This window comes from Perna viridis, chromosome 4 (assembly GCF_037379345.1).
Source record: "Perna viridis isolate PV_CMFRI_1.1 ecotype Kerala chromosome 4, ASM3737934v1, whole genome shotgun sequence".
Taxonomy (NCBI): Eukaryota; Metazoa; Mollusca; class Bivalvia; order Mytilida; family Mytilidae; genus Perna; species Perna viridis.
The window spans coordinates 3,028,198-3,051,175 of record NC_142448.1 but is presented as its reverse complement, the minus strand read 5'-3'; the positions used below and the strand labels follow the sequence as shown (position 1 = coordinate 3,051,175).

Genomic DNA, 22,978 nt, shown 5'->3' with positions numbered 1-22,978 from the left:
CGAACGAAGATCGGAATATTTTAAAATCTATTAACCACAAAATGTAGTTGACAAACGTAAGGGCCACTGTTAACATTAGTTACTTTACAATCAGAAATTTATAGTCCAAATAGTTATGCAGTCTAGGGAGGTTTATTTTTGTTTTGCCTAGTCGCCCCTCTTCGAGCTAGTGAGGCATAAACGTCAGATTATAAAAATACCTCATGATTGTCTGGACTAAACGGCCACCATCTAATTAAATATAAGAGTAATACAAGTATTAGCTGTCCAAAAAAAGCTTGTCTGACTTAGCATTTAATAAATATGTTGGCTCTGGATTTGAAAGTGACTTTAATCTGGTTACATGTACACATGGTTTTTCTATTATCACGTGATTATTATATGTTATGGATATAAACAGTAGTGAGCTGAGCTCGGAGTTCTACATTTAAGTGTTGAGTCCATGTATTCTACACATTCTTAATGTGTTTAAAAACGAGATTGAGTTAAAACATATAACAAACATCGCTTTGATTGATCAATTCAGTCGGAATTTAGTATTTAAGCGAGTTCATCGGCGTGGTTTATCGCTTCTTCTACAGCTATAGCTTGTCAATGGTGCTCAGAACCCTGGCCGGGGACTAGGGCGCTCTGCCAACAGGGTAACTGGGTTGTGTGCCCAAGGTGGAGTGGGGTACCCCGGGCATGCTTCATGCTGGGGTCATCAGGCCATAACACAGAAAACCTGACCGCAAACCATAGTGGTGCAACTTGTTGGGAAAAATGCCGCTTTCCTCACACGTTAAAGAACCCTTCTGTGGTATTCTATCGGAGTAGGAACCATTGGGCTCCGCCACATGAGGCTAAATTGTCCGACCCTATCCAAATGGGAACTTGTTCATTTTTAATTCATTGATTATGTTTTTTGTAAAGCTGGAGTCATGAAAGTTAATCATTACGCCAAAGGTTAATGTGATAATCATACTTTTAGTTTTTTTTTTTTTCATTTTGTGCTATGGTTTCATATTGTTCTTATAAAGGTACAGTCTATGGGTATTTCATTATAACGCATATCTATAATATTTCAATATTGAATATTGAATACTGATAATATCTATTATACCTATAGTGCATTTTGACTGTTGTCTTCTAAGCATAATATAATTTAGTTGATATACTATATCATACCTTAAATTTCACTTTTTTCACATCTCAATCCCTCAAAACTTAATTTAGAAACACATAAACCTTTTTATATTAAGTATACCACTTATCATATATATCTTGATATTGACTAGACATACATTTAATTTGTACATATCAATTATATTGACTGCAACATCAAATTCATTGCGCTAGTATTTATAATAAAACGTTTCAACAATTTGTCTTGTGCATTAAAGTCCGTTTATAGCCTCATCGATTATTTATCCGAAATTCTCTAGGGTGACCGAATTGACATGTCGGCAGTATTTGACACATATATGTTGAAGGTCCGTGTAGAGTGAATGCACTAATATTCATTAATCTATGCAGAAAAAAAACTCTAAAAGAAGTTCTAATATGACGGACTTCAAAGCTCTTTAGACAACAGCTTGTAAAGTAATTGACTATGCGAGAGGTTTTGTACTGTGTTAAATATTGTGTCACCCTTTACTGCAACAGTACTAAGTCCAAAAATAAAATTCACTTTTGATTAGATTAATTTTGATGTCCTAATACAATATAGTCATTATATGTGAATTGTTCTGATATCAAAGCTTGTCCCCTCTCTCTATAGATCTGATCTTATTATCATTCTCAAAACTACTAACTCCTCCCACAATATTATCACATTCTATAACCAAATCTAATAACAACATTCCACATGATGTAAACATATAGTGTCAGCTTAACTAATTTGTAACGGCTAAAAAATTACTTATCCTTAATGTAATAACAAGATGTTTTTTCACAAATGAACAATTCTTCCAGTGGACTATTTTATTCTGAGTTTAAGGTAAATCTGGATTGGAAAAATATTTACTAATTTAACTCTTATGAAAGGGGAACGTTAGCCAAGTTCGGATGTTCCAATATAAAGTTTCTTATAGAAACGGGGAGATGGGACGTGGTTCCAAAAGATCGAGGAGAAAATTTGTAATCTCTGTAGGGAAAGGATAGGAGACGAATTCCATTGTCTGTTTACATATGTCAAAAAAGGCGTGAAAACCATTCGTCAAAAATCCATACCTATAGGTATTATAGACCCGACAGATTACAAAACAAACAGAACGTAATGTAAATGTTCTGTCATGTTGAATTATACAGAAATTCTCAACTATGATCCAGTTTTATATTATGCAAGATATTGTATGTGTATTTGCATTGCATTGTGTCCTATTGTACACCTGTTTGTCTGTGTGGTTTATAAATAAAATTTTGTTTTGGTTTGCTTTACCCTAAAAAAGATTGACTCAATGGTTTGTCTCGAAATTTGCATTATAAATCATATTAATCAGAGCAAGGATTTATATATCTATATCTATATTTAACTCCTTGATCAGGGCATAGTTTAATTAAACCAGTTGCATTACTGTGGTTTGTAATGTAAATTTGGACGTTGGTTAACAGATTGATTGTCTTATCGGATCCGGATTGTGAAATTATCTCGCCCTTTAGCTCCACGCCATTTTCTAAAGCGGGGAACCTGTTCAGTTTTTTCCTTGGAAGTGAAAGTATGCACATAATCCAGCATTATAACTTTATAAGATTTGATTTTAACCTTAACGGTATTTGCGAGGCTCGCATAAACAGCCTTTAAGGGCACTTAGCAATCTCCTTTGTTCAATGCTCCCCGTCCCCGAGACTGCAGAGCTCTTTGTTGGTTGCTTGCATCCATTTTTTATCCCGCAAGCGTTGAAAGGGTATCACTTTTTCGATTTTATGTTAAGTTTTCTGATTTATGTCAGTTAACATTAAAATCACTCGTGCTAGGTCAGTATAATTGTTATGCAGTTGCATTACTTATCACATTTCCTTTCCTGTTACTTGCATATACCTCTACTCCTCTTATTTAGATTTAGTTAGTTTATTTATGTATACTGATAGTTGTTGTATATATATTATAATTCCATTTCTTTTTTGATGCGTTGTTCTTTTTGGTTGCGTACTATTTGTTAAGCTAGTTGATCAACAGTTAGGGGGTCAGGACACGTGACGGTGACTTTTATTGGTAATCCGATGATGTTTTTTTTACAGAAAAATTGAACGACTTTAAATCACGCTATGAGTAGTGTAGTATCACATCTGTGATAATTATGAATATACATAGTTAAATATAACCATTCTGCTTTCATTTTGTTGAAAAGTTATGTGAATCAACATCGAAATAACGAAGTTATGGACGGAAGACTGGAGTTACCGTTTTCGTTAACGTGAACACAATTTGAAAACGTATCTATATTTAGGTAAATTTTTGCGTCATCTAAGTTTTTATTGGCTGTTCCGTGCTGAATAAAGGAAGGAACTAAAGATATTGACTAACCATCAGACAGCTTACATCCTACAGATTCCAATGATGTATGATAATTCAAGGTTAGAAAGTTGAAGGCTAGAGAAAATGCCAACTTTCTTGAAAAAAGCAAATTTGCCATGGTAAGAACACTTTACATCCTATATATATATGATAGATATCTGAATAGCATTTCTTTAATTAGATTTTGGAAATCCCCATTCTATTTGTTTACCGATTTTCCTGCCAAAAAAGTCGCATGGCAAAAGTGTAAACAAATGTCATCCATTTTCTTTTATCAATTCTTTAATTTCAAAGGGTGTAGACACTTCTTTATGAGATAATAATTTTTAATTGGATTTTTTAAAAAAATTTTCTGTTATTAGGTAAGTCTGTTTCTGAATGTATTATATGGTTAAACAGGGCTGTGAAGCTTGTATGTAGCCATGTGCACATGGCCTTTATTGTGTTTACCTTTGACCAGATGATACGAATTTTGATTGGCTCAATAATATATATACATTTGATTGACACCTCCCAAGAGATTATTAGCAATGCACATATCAAATTTTTTTTCAATTTTGATGAGATAAATACTAATTATTCACATTCTATTAATTTTAAGAGTAGCTAATAAATGTAACAGTTAATACACATCATCAGTCACATCACTATTCAGTTAACTGTTGCATATTTTATTTAGAAAATACATGATACTTAGTGGTTCCTTTAATTATTTTTCAGGAACTGCTGGTCAGTGATAGTGGTTACAACTTACACAATTTCCCATGTAAATTCAATTCCATGGGCTCCAGATGGCAAACAATGAAAAATTCTGCTGGACAGATTAGATCGTCCAAGACTTGACTTAATTAACTTTGCTGGTCAAAGCCGATGCTGTGCATTGTTGGTATTGAATCGTCATGAAATTTATTATTTTCTTTGTTCTTTTTTAAATCATTTATGCAATTTTATTACTTCAACTGTAATGCTATTATTGACAACAAATATTTTTAAAAGAAATATATGATGAAGATAATCAGAGAAATAGATATTAAATATCTTAAACATACATGTATCTTGACATTGCATTGTGATAATGTTATATATCGTTTTGTGATTTTTAAGTACAAAAACAAGTCTTACATTTTTTTTGTTTTTGAAATACATATACAATATAGGTACATTGTCGAAAATTATTGAAGATATGTGATGAGTCGACGGAACGGGTAGGAAATGCAAGGCTCTGCCGAGCTATTTCCCCCGTTCCAAGCCGAATACACATATCTTCAATAATTTTCGACAATGTACTTATATTGTTTTTATCCTGTTATATTAATAGTTTTGTGCATGTGTACATTTTTAAAATAAAATTTTAAAATGCATATCCCCCGAGTAGCTCGATCGTTAAACCCGAAGAAAAAAATTAATACGCATGGCGCACGACTCAGTAAACATTGAAATTCAATCCGCACCATATAATCCGTCAAAGCTGTTTGAAGAAAATAAGCAATGTATCAAAATTTATTTAATTCCAAGAGACAAATAAGTAAAATGAACAATAAATACAAATATTTTGAATGTTGTAAAGTTGATTTTAAGAACATTAAAGTTTTGAATTGTGCAAGGAAGGTGGAAGCTGACTTGTTTCTGTTTGGTATATGGCAGTAGAGTTCAGGGGTGAAATTTGTGCACTAGTTTCTTTTGGATTTGAAATATTTGTTTGAGATTTTTGAAGAAGAGGAGGCATTTGTATGGGCAGATCTATAATGTAGTGTTCCTCTGATTCATTATCTTGGGGTTTAGGCAGTAATAAATCCAAGACCATAACAGTTTCCTGGTCATTTGTCTCTTCAAGAGTTTTATCATATTGTAATGTTTCAATTTCTTTAAGTGGGGACCAGTTTTTGTTAAATTGTGACGGACACTCTGGCTCCGAGTCCGACATGGCCTGAAATGACAAGGGAATTCGTCTGCAAACTGATAATGAATCAAATCTGAACGAGATTTGGGATTTGCCATATATATGAAGGTGAAAAAAATACAAAAAAAATCATTATTTGGTTTACATAAAATCTTTTATTTCATTCAGGTGAAAACGAAACAAAGCAGCAAAAAAAAAAGATTAACCGGATACGCAATCGCAATTTGTTTATATTGTATCTATGGTGGTGGCCATGATTAATTTACACATACCAGAAAAAAGTAGTTCCGCCGATCACGTGAGTGGGAGGAGCCAGAAAGTTGATAACCTTCTAATGTATGGATACAGCAAAGAAATAACCGTATACCTTTATTTGTTTAACAAATAACCTCATTGCAGGATAAATTTTTTTATTCATCCTTATTTAGTATATGGTACAAATATTCTGTAGTTGCTGTCCAATAGCACTACAATTGTTGTAATAATATGCAAAGTGCATTCAGTTTGATGGTGGTGTTTTATAAATTATAATATTTTTACAGACACTTCAACTAAAGTGTTATTGATTTAAATAAAGAAAATGAAATTGTTGGTCCAACTGATAATGGGTTGCAATACTTAGCAGAAAATGAAGTCCGTGACAAAATACAGACAGCCAAAGAGGCAATGGCAAAAAAGTTAATGACTGAATGTAAAAAAAATACTATTGGTCAACAAAGCTGTTGTCTCCCAAAATACATAGAAGACCCACAGCTCCTTGTTGGCAAAACTTTCAAGCATAAATGCAAAGTAGAAGGGTCAAATGAAATTGAATGGTGTTCTGGTCATGCAATTTCCATTTCAAAACTGAATGGGAAAAATATGACATTGATCCTGAAAGCGAGTGGCATTTCCCTTTGTTAGTTGATATTTCAAATGGGGATTTGATTATTGATAACTGAAATTTATTTTAGAACCTTTTTTGTGTGTTTTCATGTTTAATATTCATCTGGAAACAAAAGAATAAATAGATATTTTTTACGTGTTTCAACCATTTTCTTGGAAAATTGGTACAGTATATCTGAATGCATTGGATTTAAACTGTAGTTTTTCTTATGTCAAGTTATTTATTGAATGGGTTACACAAAGGAATGTTTTAGGTGTCTAAGTCAACCACAAAGACCCCCTTTTTTTCTTTTATATTGGTGTTTCACTAAAAATTCAGATTGTACTCTGACCATTTAACACAAAATGTTATTTGGTATTAGATACATTGGAAACAACCCAATTTAGTATGTGTGTGCGATAGATTTAAGACATGAAAATGAATACATTTTAGTTCCTTTAACAAGAAATAATGAATTTATTTCAGCCAAACCATGGTGTTTAACCATTTCTTCATTTCGTCAAGTCGCGGAGGCTATATTGGTGGCCATTTTGTCGATGGCCATCTTGAAAATTTGATTTTATATTCATTTGATTTTGTGCAGGACTCGTAAACCTTCCCGAAAATATATAGTTTTATTGAGTTAATGATCAATTTTAAAAAGTTATAATAAAATTAATGTTGAAAAAGGTGATTATTTGGCCATATCTGGTATCGTTACGCTATATAAGACATATGTAGCAAATTGATTACAAAAATGCCAGTAATGAAAAACTTAAAACTGTAACAACTCGGGTATTTGTAGGAATTTTTCGATCAGGTAAATTGTGTTTTGTTTCTTTTAAATAGTATTTTCATATAACAACATAAAAACACTACATTTCAGTTTGTCAAAATTTCACCTGAAACCCCTACAACAGTCTTACTTTCAAAGTGTTGATGAAATAGGTAACCAGAAATATCCAAGGAATAAGTCATGGCAGAGTTCATGAGACAGTGTCACATTAGTCTGATTTGTTGTTAAAAATATGCTAAACCAACAAAAAAATTTATTGTCAGTTGACTGTACTTTATCTACAACTTTAAGGTTGAAATTCCTCTCTTCCTTGTCCTACCATTCTGAATGCCATCTTGCAAGTAACATTTTTGTATGTTTTGGACGTAGGAAGATCTCTTAAACTGTCCTATTAAAGTTCGTGCAAGATCAATGAATTACACAGATAAAAGTATATCTGATGAGAAAATTCAGCATTTCTGGAAATTCTTCATAAAATAAGTTAAGATTAATACAACCAAAACAGATTAGTTTTATAATGGTATGGCACTGTCATCTTAGTAGACATTTGCTGTTGAGACAAAGTGTATGAATCTCATTGAAATGACATCATTAGGCCAAGAAAAAAATAGTGGAAAGTTAAGGTTTCCTACCTACCCTAGCACATTTTATTTGGTATATTTTTATGAAATGTTCCTGAACTATCTTATTACCATTACTTGGAGTCCTTCGTCGTTACCAATTTTTCAAAAATCTTCTCCTCTGACACTATTTGACCAATTGAACCAAGCATTGTTTGAATGTGCCTTGGCGTATCCTGCATAGAACTGTTGTGGGGATTTTTGATCCGTTAAAAAACATGGCTGCTGTTACTAAAAATAGAATAAAGGGGCCAGACAATAGTTTTTTGCATATATCTCCAAAGACGTTAGGTTTAGCAAAATTCTTTCAGTTGTTGAAATAATCCTTATTATAAGACCAACTAAAGTCTCCAGGAATAAAAGTTGTCAGATGACTCTTTGTAAGAGTTATTGCCCTTGAAAGGTGAAAAATGACTTTTTTTTATTTGTTTTCAGCCAATATATTGGAAACTGATAGATAGAAAGAAACTTTCAACTACTGAAATGATCCTTATGATAAGTCCTTATTAAACGTCTTACTTAACTTCTTATTGAATTTATTGCCTCGTGAGCGATTCAGGCTCTTGGGAGTCTCTTGTTTTAGTTCAGCACTTCTAAAGTCAAGAAGTCCTCCCATAATGGTCTATTAAAAATGATTTAAAAAATTTAATGGTTCTACCTACCTACCTACCTACCCTATTTTTTCATCCATTGTACCACGTAAATCTTTTTTTTTTTTTTGGCCTAAGATGCCATACACTTAAAGGATAGCTGGGATTGGTTATAGGGGTTGTTTAGAAATTAGGGATCAGAAATACACATTTTCCTGATGTTTGGACAAAAGCATTAATTTAAAGTGAATGAATTTTTTAAAAGTAAGGAAAGGTTCCTACCACAAAAGGAACATAATTGTTATGTCTCCTGTTTTGTCTCAAGCGTCCTGTTATTTCATAATAATTTCAATTATTTAGCCACATTTGGAAATTTCTCCTGTCTTTTTTAATTTTCAGCTGTCACAGTGAAATTGAAGGTCAAATAAAGTCTGTAGCCTAAACACAAATGTGGTGAAAACAAAACGATGTCAAATCTTCCACTTTAGAATTTTCAAAAATAAACACCTATGAAAGGAGGTTGGTGTAGGACTGGTTTTGGAGTTGTACATTGAACCATTTAGGAACTATGGGCCAAATTTCAGATCGTAAAATAATATGGGTGAAACCTAAAACCCTCCCACAGAAGCTTAAATTCATACATATTCATGTACCACCTTTCATTTTGTCAGGCCTGTTATATTATTTTCATAACTTTACAATAGGGTTTAAATTGTATTGATATACAGTATGATTGTCCTGCTTCCATAAGGAATTATGGGTAGGACCAAAATTGAAAAAAAAAAAAATAAACAAGTTCTTCAAATTTGAAGTTCTTTGACCACTTTCATTCAGGTCAAATCTATGTGGTGTCAATACGGTGGTGTCATACTTGTGCCAACTGTTAGGTGTTAGACCTTTGTTTTCATATCAAACTGTGCTGTACGAAAAAATATATGAATACCTGCCCAGTTCCCATCTTGACCAGACAATTAATGTTCAGTTAATTTGTCACTTTTATTGTAGATGTCTGCTGATGAATATGATGGTTGTGTTGTAAGATTACGTGGATTGCCATGGTCAGCCACAGCAGAGGAAGTTCTCAAATTTCTTGGTGGTATGCTATAATAAGCTTAAAATCATTTAAAAGTTGCAGCTGGATGAATCCCTGTATTACCTGTTACACAGCACACCGCTGAAGTAAATTACGAAATGGCATTGATGGATAAAACAATAGTTACTGTAAATGTATTGATTTTCACGGTTGCCTCTAGAATGCGAAAAATAGTACCCTCGAAATGTATTCACATTACCATGTCCTTGACTGTTATAATTGTGGTTTCCTCAATTTTGAATCGAAACATCGTATTGTGTTAGGGTCCTATCATTCAATGTAATCAAGTATAAATTTATACTAAGTCTATTGTAGAAATGTATACGGTAAAAGCATGTGGGTTATAATTTCTAAATTCATGATCTTGTTTGTATAATGATTTGTATCAATTAACATAGCTCTTGAGTACCTGTCACATCAAAGAATAGAAATGAATGCTGCGCAAACATTCTATTGACAGAACAAACAAAATGTAAGTGTCAAACACACTACATGTAGTCACTGATGAAGGGTTACCGGTAAATACACCCGCTGAGGACTGCAATAAAAAGTTAGTCCATAAATATGAAATTTAAAGTGTCAAAAGTTATCCCTACAATTAGCTACGGCCTTGGGCAATCGAGTTCTTTCAGGATTTAGATAAGAATATATACACTGTTAGATTAAAATGGCAACAGGAAACTATATATGTAGACTTATGAATTTGTTAATGTCGTAATAACGGCTGTCATTAATTTATCGAAATATTTATGGTAAAATATTAACTGAACAAAAGAGGAATAACACAGTGCCAAGACTATTAAAAAACTTGATTTTCTATAACCTTGACAACCGGGAAAATTAATACACATGAACATGTGGACTTTTCAGACACTGTGAAAATTGATGCATTTACAGTGTTAATTAGCAGTAAATTTCTATTAGTTTATTTCATATGTTCTCGAAAATACAAAATGACTTGATGTTCTTCTGTTCTGATAACTTTTTCCTGAAGTGTCTCTAGAAAAAATTCTAGTTACTCCTTGTTTTGGTGTATATCCTGCGCCTCCTTCTGGACCGGAGAAAAAGTTTTTTAAAAAAGGTGTGTGGAAGAATACAGTAGCAACAATCTTTTTACTACTAGTATGTAATTGACTTGTGTATCATTAGTTGCAATTCAAGTAATCATTTAATGTATTTATTAGTCAGCTACTGGCATTGTTTTATACCTCACTGGAACTTAATTAAACTTTGTTACTGAATGAAGATGAGCATATATCTAAAGACATTCTCTTTTTCTCTCCCTGAATTTCATGAAATGTTACACAGTGATAAATCAATATATGTAAGTGTCTACAGGAATTTCCATTCTGACAAGTATTGTTAAAGGTGTAGTTATGGACTTACCCATGACATAAATGTTTATAGTCTCATGAAGGACAGATCAACTTAAATGTAAATTAACAAGCGCTGCAGTTGTTATACATTTAGTGAATGAATTTCTAACTTTTGATTCTTTTGATGGATAAATACAGTATTTGCAATTACCATGTCTTCAACTTTTAGCTCAAATGTGAGCTATGGCCCATCATTTGGTGTCCGTCATCGTTAACAGTTTTTCAAAACTATTCTCCACTGACACTACCTGACCAATCAGAAACCAAACTCTGTATGAACGACTCTTTGGGTATCCTGCATAGATCTGATGTGGGGATTTGTGATCCATCTAAAAACATGGCTGCTGTTTCTAAAAATAGAACATAGGGGTCAGACAGGAGTTTTTCACATATATCTCCAAAATTGTTAGGTTAAGCCAAGTTCTGACCAAGTTTAAAGTGTTCAGCATGATGTGATTTGTCTCTGGGAAATGGTATGGGAAACACAAATGTGTGATTCCTGTTTTGTTTAACATCATGTAATCTTTGAAAATTTGTTCATGCTACAGTTTTCTCTAGAATCAAAAACCTCCTTCCCTAACAGCACTTTGATTTTTACTGTTTTCAGCCAATGTCTTAAAAATTGTGATAAATAGAAACTTTCAATTGATGAAATGATCTTTATGATAAGTCAAAATTGTCGGACAACTCACTGTCAGAAAATTTTTTCCCTTGAAAGGCAAAAACTTAACCAGGTGAGTGATTCAGGCTCCTGAACATCACTATTGCCATCACTTGGCGTCCGTTGTCGTCGTCGTTAACAATTTCTTCCGACATCTTCTCCTCTGAAACTACTGAATAGATTTGCATGAAACTTATAATATTATATTTGTTCCTTAGAGTATCCTGCACCAAATGACCATTTGGATTTTTGATCAGTTAAAAAACATGGCTGCCTTTACTAAAAACAACATAGGGGTCAGACAGCAGATTTTTGCATATATCCAAAACAGTTAGGTTTAACCAAATTCTGACATGGGTAAAAGTATTCAACATGATGAGATCTATCGGGTCAAATTTTGGTGAAAATCTGTCGACCCATGTTGGAGTTATTGCCCTTTTTGGACGTTTTTGGCTGTTTTTGATGTTATTTCATTCAAAAATCTTCTCCTCAGATACTACTTTACAGAATTCAATGAAAGTTGGTATTTTTGTTTTTTTTGTTTTTTTTTAGGGTATCCTTAACAAAATCACTGTTTGGATTTTTGATAGGTTAAAAACATTGCTGCCTTTACTTAAAATGGAACATAGGGGTCGTACAGTAGTTTAGTTTTATTGCATATATCTCCAAAACAGTTAGGTTTGGCCAATATCTTTCAATTGCTGAAATATCGTTATTATAAGGCCTACAGAATTCTTCAGGGATCAAAGTTCTCAGATGACTCCATATAAGGGTTATTGCCCTTGAGAGGTGAGAAATGACTTATTATTTACGGTTTTCATCCTATATCTTGCAATCTATGATAGATAGAATGAAACTTTCAATTGCTGAAACAATTCTACTTATAAGGCCTACAAAAGTCTACAGGGTTCAAAGTTGTCAGATGACTCCCTATTAGAGTTATTGCCCTTTGAAAGGCAAAAAAATACGTTTTTTGCAGTTTTAGTCAATTTCTTGAAAACTATAATAGATAGAATGAAACTTTCAATTGATGAAATGATCTTCATAAGTCCTACCAAAGTCTTTATGGAGTCAAAATTGATTGCATGTTTCGATTTTTGCATTTTTTCATAAAAATAGAGGGGGTGGCTGTGTTCTCGTCAGGATTTTTGGATAGTGCTATATTCAGTGCATGTGAAACAACATAAATAGGTCCCGTGTTGAAAAGTGCCACTTTGTATTTAATGTATTATTAAAAAATTGATCTGTATATTCAAGATGTACATTGCTGTTTATGTTTATATGAATAATTCATAGGTAAATATTTTACCTTTTTTCCTCAATGTCAGTAATTACAACTTTAATACTGCTTTTTATTTTCCTTTTTATATCTAACACAAAAATTAAAAAAAGGTGTTCTATCAAATTATGATAAGTTATTCTTCATAAACATTTCCTCTTATTTATACTCACTCAGGGTTCTTCATTGATGTTTTACCTACAATTGTTTGCTGACAGCAGACTCATTGGAAATACAAAATTTTCATTTGTTTCAGGGCCTCAATGTCTCATTTGAATGATATTCATTTTGTTAAAAGCATTCTCTATTAAACTTTTTTTCTAGTCTTTGTAACTTTCAATGTATTTATAGATGTAGTATTATCTATTAATCAGGTACATGTAATAGACCACTCTGGTCTTAAAATTCATGTTGCCAAAAATTTTCAGGATGTCAGTAGTATGGAGCTAACATAGTTGCCGGGAAAAAAACTTAAATCTTATTCTTGTTATTTAATGTTGACACATTAGTTATTTTGTTTTGTTGTTTGTTTTTTAATTGTTATTATGTTAAAATGAAGTTTATCCATGACAGAAACCCCATGTCATGACTTAAGTCAATATTTGTTCATTACACTTGTGGTACTATTTTTAGCCTTGGGGAATTCTATTTCTTATCTGATTTTCCCGCCATAAAAGTGCTCTTGATACACAACAACATGGCAATGTAAACAGAAGACGGCCATTTCCTTTTTCTTTCCAAAGTGTTTAGGAAGTAGCTGATGGAATAAATATTGTTTGGGAATTTGATAATTTCTTTTATAAAGTAAATCAGCTTCTTAATGTTGAAAACATCTTGTGATTGTGCAGCATTCAACTTTGCATTTATAAATAGCCACATGCTTTTGACCAGGGTTGAGTTACCTTTAAGAATAGTCAGTTTTGATTGGTACTGTATAGGATATTTGTATCTGATTGACACAGCACTGTTGGCTAGATAGCACAGTACTGAGGTCAGTAGCGCAACACTCTTACTTGATAGCACTGTAAAGGGCAGTGCTTTAAGGGCCTGAGTAGAACACTCATGAAAAAGATACATGTATGGTCTATTATTGTTTAGTATCGATTGTTAACAGTATTTTGCTATATATTTCTTACAGAAGAGATAGCGGTAGTTGGTGGAGAGAATGGCGTTCATTTCACATTTTCCAGGGAGGGCAGACCTAGTGGTGAATGCTTTATTGAATTGGTAGATGAAATAAGTGTACAGAAAAGTCTACAGAAAAATAATGAACATATGGGAAATAGGTACATTGAAGGTAGGTAGATGTCACGTAGGCATTATATATATAATGTAATCTTTCCTGGAGTTGTTGTATTATATTTCATTGTTATCGTCAGCTTTCAAGTGGTTTGAATAAATCTTAAATGCTTGGAAAAAAAATTGTCCCAAAAATGTTTTTTTTCTCTCAGTTGTATTGGTTGCTGTCTAATATAAATTACTGCTATCTATATAATAATATGTATAATTATTTTTGGAGGATTCTACTGTACATCGTCTACTTTAGTAGACATAATTTTTTACCTTATGTTTCAGTATTCCGTTCAAAGAAAAGTGAAATGGAATGGGTCATTAAAAGAGCTGGACCAGGACAAATGACAGGCACTCAAGATGCTGTCGTCAGATTACGAGGTCTTCCTTTTGGTTGCTCAAAGGAAGAAATAGCTCAATTTTTCACAGGTCTATATCAAAGTCATCTGGTTAAGTATACACATTAAAACAAAGACACAAATTATACACTTAGTATGTTTATATCTATGTAATACAATGTTTGAAAAAAGGGTTAGTAAGGAATACATCAAAACTAGAATTTCTGTAGTTAATACCTTTTGCAGATAACTTTTAAGTATTTATGTAGTTCATGAACGATATTCTTCACAATGTTAAGCATTTTCATTTCATTAAAAAGTTAGACCATTACATGTAGAGAGGTAAATGATAGGGCTAGTAAAATATAAATGATAAAAGTTATGAAAAGTATTTGTAAAAAACTATTTATATGTACAATGTATTGCCTGCAAAATGTTATTATTTTGGGTATGAATTGTGTTGATATTTGCTTATCTAATGTTTTTGGGTTGGGTGTACAGGGTTGGAGATAGTACCTAATGGGATTATGCTACCCGAGGATCGCCAGGGGAGAAGTACGGGGGACGCCTATGTACAGTTTGCATCACCAGATTTATGCGAAAAAGCATTGTTGAAACACAAGGAAAGAATTGGGCACAGGTGGGAGGAAAGGGCCTCTAGGGGCTTCATATTAAAGTGCTGTGAGGGATCATATATACTGAGGGTGGATGGTATGGTAAGGGTGAATGGGTCCACATGATACCAGTGGGCCAGTACGGTAAGGGTGGATAATGGGTCCACTGTCTGATATCTTAATATTAAAGGTTTTTTTTTTCATTTTATTTAATTTTAAATTGTGTATAAGCATGAATAAAGTGTCACGTATATCAAGGATTGTTCAAATGCAGAATTAAAAATAGTGTTAGTTTTAAATGTAGGTATTTTAAATGTAGATTACTAGATTGAAAAAGCCTACTTACAATAAGTAAATGGTTGAGTGTTCAAGTGTAGTGGTTGTAAGGAGATTCTACTTTCATGTTGGTCTGTAAGATAGGGTAAAGTGGGTCAGTGGAAGGGTCCATTCAGACGTGGGATGCTGTACTGGTAAGGTAAAGGGAAAGGGAGGTTGAGAGGGAGGAAGTAGAGGACCATGGAGTGAAGAACTATGATTGCCAGTCTATCTTTTAGTAACAAAGTGTAGAAAAAAATTATAGTAAGCATATGACTGAAAACAATTAAAATTTAGAGATAGATTGAAAGTTAAATGAAATGTTACATATGAAAGAAATAGTACTAAAACCAAAATGCATTATTATATCTTAAAATTTTAACAATATTTCAAGATTATAAAAGTACTATGATATTTTAGTTGATGAATAGCTATTAATGTTTTCATGTGTGATATATAAAAAAAACTATCCTTATTTAAAATATTTTATTGAACAGGTATATTGAGATTTTCAAAAGTAGCCTGAATGAAGCATATGGACAGATGAGTCCTTCAAGGAATATGATACGACCATTAATGGCAGGAAGTGGAATGGGTGGAGGGATGAACCGTCCAGGGCCTTACGATAGAGCAGGAAGATTTGGTATGGGTGGTGGTATGGGTATGGGAGGAGGATCTATGGGATATGGCATGGGACGTGGTGGTAGAAATGTCAAAGGTAACAGTAAGTAGCATTTTACATTTATTTATTTTGCCAACAAATAATTCCATCCATAAAATCAGTGATTTTCAAAAAAACACTTTGTCTAGCATTTTAAAGTTTGTATTGTAAAATCTTTTTTTCATAATACTGCAATCTTCAGAGGGCAGAGATACTTAAAGTGGAAATTTGAATTTAACTAGTAAAAACCTAATGATGATTTATTTGATATATGCATTTTTTGCAGGATTTTTCGATGATGACTATGAGGACTTTGGAAATAACTATGGTAGCGGAGGAGGTATGGGATTTGGTGGTCGTGGTAGAAGAGGGATGGGTGGTATGGGAGGTTCCATGAGGCCATCACGAGGTGGTGGAATGAGTTTAGGGTCACTTGGGGCCATGAGGCAAAGAGGTGCTACCCCAGGCAGTCATTATGTCAGTAAAACAGGCCATTCTGTACACATGAGAGGTCTTCCATTTCAAGCTTTAGAGTCAGATATTGCTGAGGTTAGTTCAGGGTATCATAAACTTCAAACAATTATAACAAAAGCTTTTTTTTTGTTTACAGGTGAAGTCACCTGTCATGAAAAATGGCTACATGTGCATTTAATACTTCTGAAAGAATTGCAGGATATTTTAAATAAATTAAGTTTTCACTTGCTGCAAGGGGTCCTTGTAGTAACCTGTTTAAATGAACTTTGCTATCAATATAGATATATCATTCTTATTTTGTGCAAAAATTTTTATATCCCCACTAAAAAAAGTTTTAAAATCACCTTGTCCATCATCTGCCAATGGATGAATTGATTTCAAGTTAAGTGTGTGGCTTCATATACATGTAGATGGGTCATATGTTATAAGCAATTTTATTAACTTCCTGTACGAATGGGGGTATGCATAGCATGGTAACGTCATGTTATTTAAAAAAAAATTATATTGAAGGTGATTTTTTTTGTTTTTTAGTAGATTTCCACATTTATCAAATTCAGATTTTACCGTAACATAACATCCCTGTGTTGTTAAAGGATTATGTTATATATATATATAGTGCTCTACACTGTGACTCAGATTAAAGTGTTTTTGATTGTTTTTTACAGTTCTTTTCACCATTAAATATCAAACCAGTAAGTGTAGAAATAGAATATGGTCCAAATGGTAGACCAACAGGGGAAGCCAATGTAGACTTTGCTACACACCAGGAGGCTGTAGAAGCTATGAAAAATCACAAAAAGAATATGCGTATGTATAAAGTTCTTGATTTCGGTGTATAGAGAATGCTTATAATTTACTAGTTCATTTGTTAATAATTTATTAAATGGTATAGGTATGGCCGTGTGTAAGTGGACTTATAAATTTGAAAATTTATCCCAGGAATTTTTCATAAGGCCAAAAAAAAATATGTCTGTTTACGGTTACATTCCTCCCAAAAATAGGGTAGCCTATATTTGTAAAATAGCATCATGTTTAAGTCATGAAAGTAGATGGTTTTAAGTAGAAAGTTTAATTTTTAACATACACACCTATTAATCATGTCTTTTATTACAATACATTTATTTTTTGTAGGAATTTTGAACAAAATATAAATACACTGTATTTACGCTTAATAAGTCTCCTATTCAAACACTATTGTGACCTGGTTTTTAACACATTTTTTTTTTTTTTTTTTTGCCCTAATTGGAAAACATTCAACTTTCAAACTTACCTTAATCAGAATTAAAAAGGGCTAGTAATTTACTATGATAGCTATTGGGAAATTAGTTTTATTCTTTTCCAGAGCACAGATATATTGAATTATTTTTAAATTCTCAACAAACCAGTAAAACTAATTATGGAAGTGGAGGAGGATTTGGAGGTGGCAATAATGCTGGATCTGGTGGATTTGGTGATTCGGGTTTTGGTAATGGTGATGGATTTGGAGGAGGTAATTACAGAGTAAACACTGCAGTGTGGGAAATTACCACTCGCCAGCTCGCTAAATATGAGTAGATGTGTATTTTGGCGAGTTTTCATTAGCTTACACTCGTCAATTTGGCGACAGTCATTTGATTGGCAAGTTCCAAGGAAAGTTAACCAGCCAGCAGGTTATGTAGTAAAACATCCCTTAACATCATACATTAAAAATATGTTCCCTACATTTTAAAAAGTTTAGCTTGAATATGTCAAGTGAATTTTGGCATGATATGCACAATTTTATTGACTTGTAAAGCATTGTTAACGATCTGCCATTTTAATTTCCGGTAAATGGGATTTGCCAAAATCTATGCGATGGTCCCAATCTCGTATTAGTATTCAAACGTTATTATCTTGGCAATTTAAGATTTGTTACCTTGTAAATTAGTTATTTATTGTCAATTTGAAAATGAAGAAGCAAATGATAATCATTTTCTTGTTTCATGATGAATCTGTTGAAATATAATTTTATTTTTAAATATGAGTTCAGAAATGGCGTACTTATTTTGTTACTGTAAAGTAAATGAAAAACTTCAGTGGGAGGGAATATTTGAAAATGAAAAAGTTTTTGATAAATTTAAAAACAAATGAAAAGATAGTTAAAGAAAGAAAAAGAAAGGCAGAAGATAGTCAAATCCAAGAGAAAACATGATAGTACAGAAAAAAAAACCCAATAAAAATTGGCTAGCAAGATCAATATTCCACTAGCCAGAATGGCAAGTTGGGGGAAAAATGGTTTCCCTCACTGCACTGGAAATATTGGAATGGTTGATGAATAAGAGTTACTTTAAGTATTGATACTTACATTAGGAATGTGATTTTCTTTCACATTGTGAAGGATAAATTAGTAAAATAAACTGATGAGCATGAACCTCAAAGCTACCAATAAACTGAAAAAGAATATTATATGAAAGTTAGGTATGCAAGCAAAACATGGTGAAAATTGAAAATAATCAATGTATCCTGTTGTTTCCAGTTCAGTGCAGCCTAAAATGAAAATCTGAATTAAGTTTGGGATAATTAAAATTGTAGGCTATGGACCATTTATTAAGTACAAGAATGTGAAAGGCTTGCTGCCCATTGCCTTGTATGCTTTCCAGTTGTTTCTTGCAACATCATTTCTGTTATAGAAAACCATTGTTTGGTTAAATTCACTGGAAAATGGTTTTGAAAATAAATAAAAATGACCAATTAGGTTAGAAATCTACAAAACTGGACTTTCATAGATATATTTAGACTAATGGAGTAATGACATTAATATCAATATAGTGGACTAATTAAATAGTATTGAGGGCTATTCTTCAATCCAAAATGGTAACTGTGATTATTTTTAGAGGTGACTTGGCACTGATAAACTGATATTATTTTTTTAACTTATTTCTTGCATTTACATTTATGTAAGCACTGCACTCATATTAAGTTCTTTCCCCTTAATTGTACATGTGCACTTTGACATTAAGACAGTTGGCATGATTGTAACCCTTATTGATAAATGTTTCTTATTTTGGCAGATGATAATGGCTGCATAAAATTTGATTTTTTTCTTTTGTAGGAAATGGTTTTGATGGTGGTTATGGAGATGGTATGGGTATGATGTCTGGTGGAGGTTCTGGTGGTGGCGGTGGGATGGGATCAGGTATGGGGGGAGGAGGAATGGGATCTGGTATGGGAGGAGGAATGGGCATGGGAAATCCTAACTACACAGCTTTCTAAATATCTGGCCATTGTGATAGTACAGATTACATTATATCTTCACTGTCAAGTACCACTTAAAATCATCAACTGACAATTGATAATGGCAACTGTACTTCTGCATTCACTCAAGATATCATAGAACATTTAATGTGTTGTGAATGCGATGTGTGATTCTGATATTCCTAATATATGTTCCAGTGTGAAGTTTCATTCTCATTCATACTGAGAGTGTAAGTTGCGGTACAATGGTGAACTCGTCTTATCATGACCTGTTATTGACTGTTTATAGCTGAAAAGCTTTCATCAAGGAAATAATTGCCTCTTCATTTATCATTTCTGTTTCCATTATCAAATTTTCATGAAGTCCAAATGAAATGATTAGAAGATTCTTGTTGTTACTGATTCACATATATTTTTCTTATGTCATTTTATCGTATCATGATGTCATCATCAATAAATTCGTTTTTACTTATGTTTTGAATTGTTTTTAGACAGGCAACTTTTAATGTTTACTTGGTCTCTGGACCCAACTACTCCTGTGAATTATCGTGAGTTAAATGTGTATTCAATATTCTTTTTTATAATACAATATATAAATATAATTATTGATGTTTAATACTTCCCTTCAATTTGTTAATATTAAGCCAGGTGAAATAGGAACTGTCAATCTGGCCCTTGCGCTTTTCAAATAAATGTCATCAATGATATCAAGGTTAATAAACTTAGGAGCACATGGCCAGAGCTTTTTTTGTATTGTAGAATGGTCTGGTGCTGTTGGTCTCATCATTGTTGTCTATGTCATCTGTGTACACTTAGTTTTCATGCATGTTATAATAAGGTTACAAACCACAACAGGAAAGTTGGTATTTTAGGGGTTCCCTTAGTTATGGAATTATAGGCCAAAGATAAGTATTGATAAAATTAACTATACATAATTCAAGTAAAAGCATATGGATGTCTTTGATATTGCTCTACAATATTCTATACCACATCGTTATGCTGGAATTGATTTTGGGGATTTAGGAATAAGGAGCAAGAAACAAACATTTTCCTGATGTCCTAAGAATCAATTCCAGTATAATCGTTGTGGTATAGAATAACACAGCTTTTTTTTTTTTATTATTTTCAAGGCCATTTGTCAAAATGTGAATGTTGTCTGATTGGGGAGTGGGGATACCAATTTAGCGAGCATTTTCTATATAAATCATGAATGGAATTGAATGAAACTTTTAAGAATCTTTATTACATGTTCCCATTGTACACCTCTTATTATTTATTTTTTTGGAAGTGGGGGGGGGGGGGGGTCATAGCAAAACAGGCTCTTTTTTCATGTCAATATGGGGACAGGGGTCCCATCTCTTATCCTCCACTCCACCTTTACCACTGTGTGAAATGTAATGAAATGTTTACATGATTGTTATTACATTTTTCTCAGTGTGCACCTCCTATTTTAGATTTTGATCCAAATCAAAATGGAGGTAAAAAGGTGCATGTTATCTAATGAGGGGAGTGGGGGGTATCAAGTCGGTGAGCATTGTTCACAGTTTTTCTAGTTAAACAGGCATAGATAATCAGTTAAACAAGCATAGATAATCAGATAGACTATGATAACTATTGAACTTAATATTAGCTTTATTTAAAAAAAAATAAACAGAGAAAAGATAAAATAATATAACATTCCCCAGAAAACACTATGAAAACCAACCTACACATACATAATCTACAATGCTAGAAGATAATATAACAATATACTAATACAATTTTAGTTCTACGCCTTGGGATATCACATTGTGTACAGTTATATGTTGACAACATTTAACAATCAAACAGATCTATGTAAAACAAGGACAGAATGAAGTCTGAACATTGTATTCATTCAATCACGGCATGAAATGTAGTAACAGCAGATTTAAATAATTCACATGTAACTTTTACCAATAAACCCCTTAAGAGAATATATTGTACATTATACTCTGGCTTTGAGTAGTGAGGTGAAAAAGTTTGATCTGATACAGATACACCAAATATTTACATGTTCATATTGACAGCTGAATGACCAACACAATAAATTACCTCAAAATTGATGGAAAACATCAGTATGGTTGATGCAGATACCCAACTTTTCCTATGAAAATCGAAATAGGAATAGTTTCCCAGGTTCCATCAGCTTACTGACAGGTAAAAAAAAAGACACATTACTCACATGAGGCTATTTTTGTTCATGTAAATCTGAAGTGTTACTTTTGACTTCTCAGCAACATAGTCAACTGCTTCATAATCATTTTGTCATTCTTTTTTTTTTCAATCATCAAATATTTCGTGACTGGAACAATACCTAAGTAAAATTATACCCATTTCAAAACAGCTACTTAGATTAACAACTGATTCCATGAATAAATAAGCCTGCAAAGGTCACAAAGTTGTTCAGATTTTTTTCCGTTTAGTTCTGTAAGTCTTTAACAAGTGCTTACAAACAAAACTTGGGGTCCATATCTATCTTTGACTTGCATCATAAATATATCACAGGAACTCTGTTGTATGAGATATCTTGAGTAGAAAAACGACTACTCCAAGAAAGCTGATGTTTGTGATTTTGCACATTTCCATGCAGCTCCAATAAGTTTTGTAAATCCAGTATCTTTTGGTTTCTCTAGACCTCTCATAACACGCTGTTTCATCACAGATATAAACTCTTTATTGCTCAATTGTCCATCATCTGTTAATAAGATAAAGATACATGAAGCTAAAACAAGCCACAAAAATTAAAAAAACTCATTGTGCAGCAATGTGATCAACAATGTTGTACCTGTACAAGGAACCACTGGGATAAGTAAGGCCACACCTCTTAATTCCAATTGTGATTAAATATTTTATTACATAAATAGCAGTAAATAACTGAATGCTCCCTGTGTAATAAATTTCTATAATTCACATGTGAAATAAATTCTATAATCCACTTTTGGTCTTTTTCCATCAAAATATTACAAGGATTTTCTCCTGTGATGTTAACTATTTGAAATACCAATATCATTTGGAATATACATCTGCAAATCACAAAATTTCAAAATTACATGAATATGAGAAAATCTATATAATAACTAGAGGCTCTAGAGAGCCTGAATCGCTCACCTTGTCAAAAATACTTTGTTTAGCTTGTTAAAGCTGGACTCTTGACCCAACTGTACTATTGTCACAAGAATCATTTAATCAATAGATCCAAATTAAATAATGCAAATTTGGGCATAGGTCTGTCTCACCATGCTGATCAATTCTACTTGATGAAAATTTTTCCAAACCCACTGGTTATCCAAGTTTTTTCCACAGATCCTAAATTTTCATTAATGGCACCCATGTTTTTCAAGACATCTAAAATCTCAACACATAGACTGTTAAGAAC

The 22,978-nt window shown here is 32.7% G+C and overlaps 2 protein-coding genes across 8 annotated transcripts in view; one reads left to right on the top strand and one right to left on the bottom strand.

Moving 5' to 3' along the window:
* Nucleotides 1-2,627: 2,627 nt before the first annotated feature.
* On the top strand, nucleotides 2,628-20,053 carry LOC148618455 (heterogeneous nuclear ribonucleoprotein F-like). The gene is made up of 10 exons (XM_088577420.1): nucleotides 2,628-2,696; nucleotides 9,273-9,363; nucleotides 13,815-13,973; nucleotides 14,252-14,395; nucleotides 14,806-14,944; nucleotides 15,731-15,957; nucleotides 16,181-16,443; nucleotides 17,034-17,175; nucleotides 17,711-17,857; nucleotides 19,439-20,053. Exons 2-10 carry the CDS (start codon nucleotides 9,273-9,275, stop codon nucleotides 19,597-19,599), a joined length of 1,473 nt encoding a protein of 490 aa, XP_088433546.1. The 5' UTR covers nucleotides 2,628-2,696; the 3' UTR covers nucleotides 19,600-20,053.
* A 1,142-nt stretch (nucleotides 20,054-21,195) lies between these two features.
* Nucleotides 21,196-22,978, bottom strand: part of LOC148618454 (calcium uptake protein 1, mitochondrial-like) — a 28,773-nt gene continuing 26,990 nt past the window's right edge. For all 7 annotated transcript variants that reach the window (XM_088577412.1, XM_088577414.1, XM_088577417.1 and 4 more), the window contains one exon: nucleotides 21,196-22,297. In XM_088577412.1, coding sequence (XP_088433538.1) covers nucleotides 22,146-22,297 — 152 coding nt within the window. In that variant the 3' untranslated portion in view covers nucleotides 21,196-22,145. The remainder of the gene's footprint in view (nucleotides 22,298-22,978) is intronic.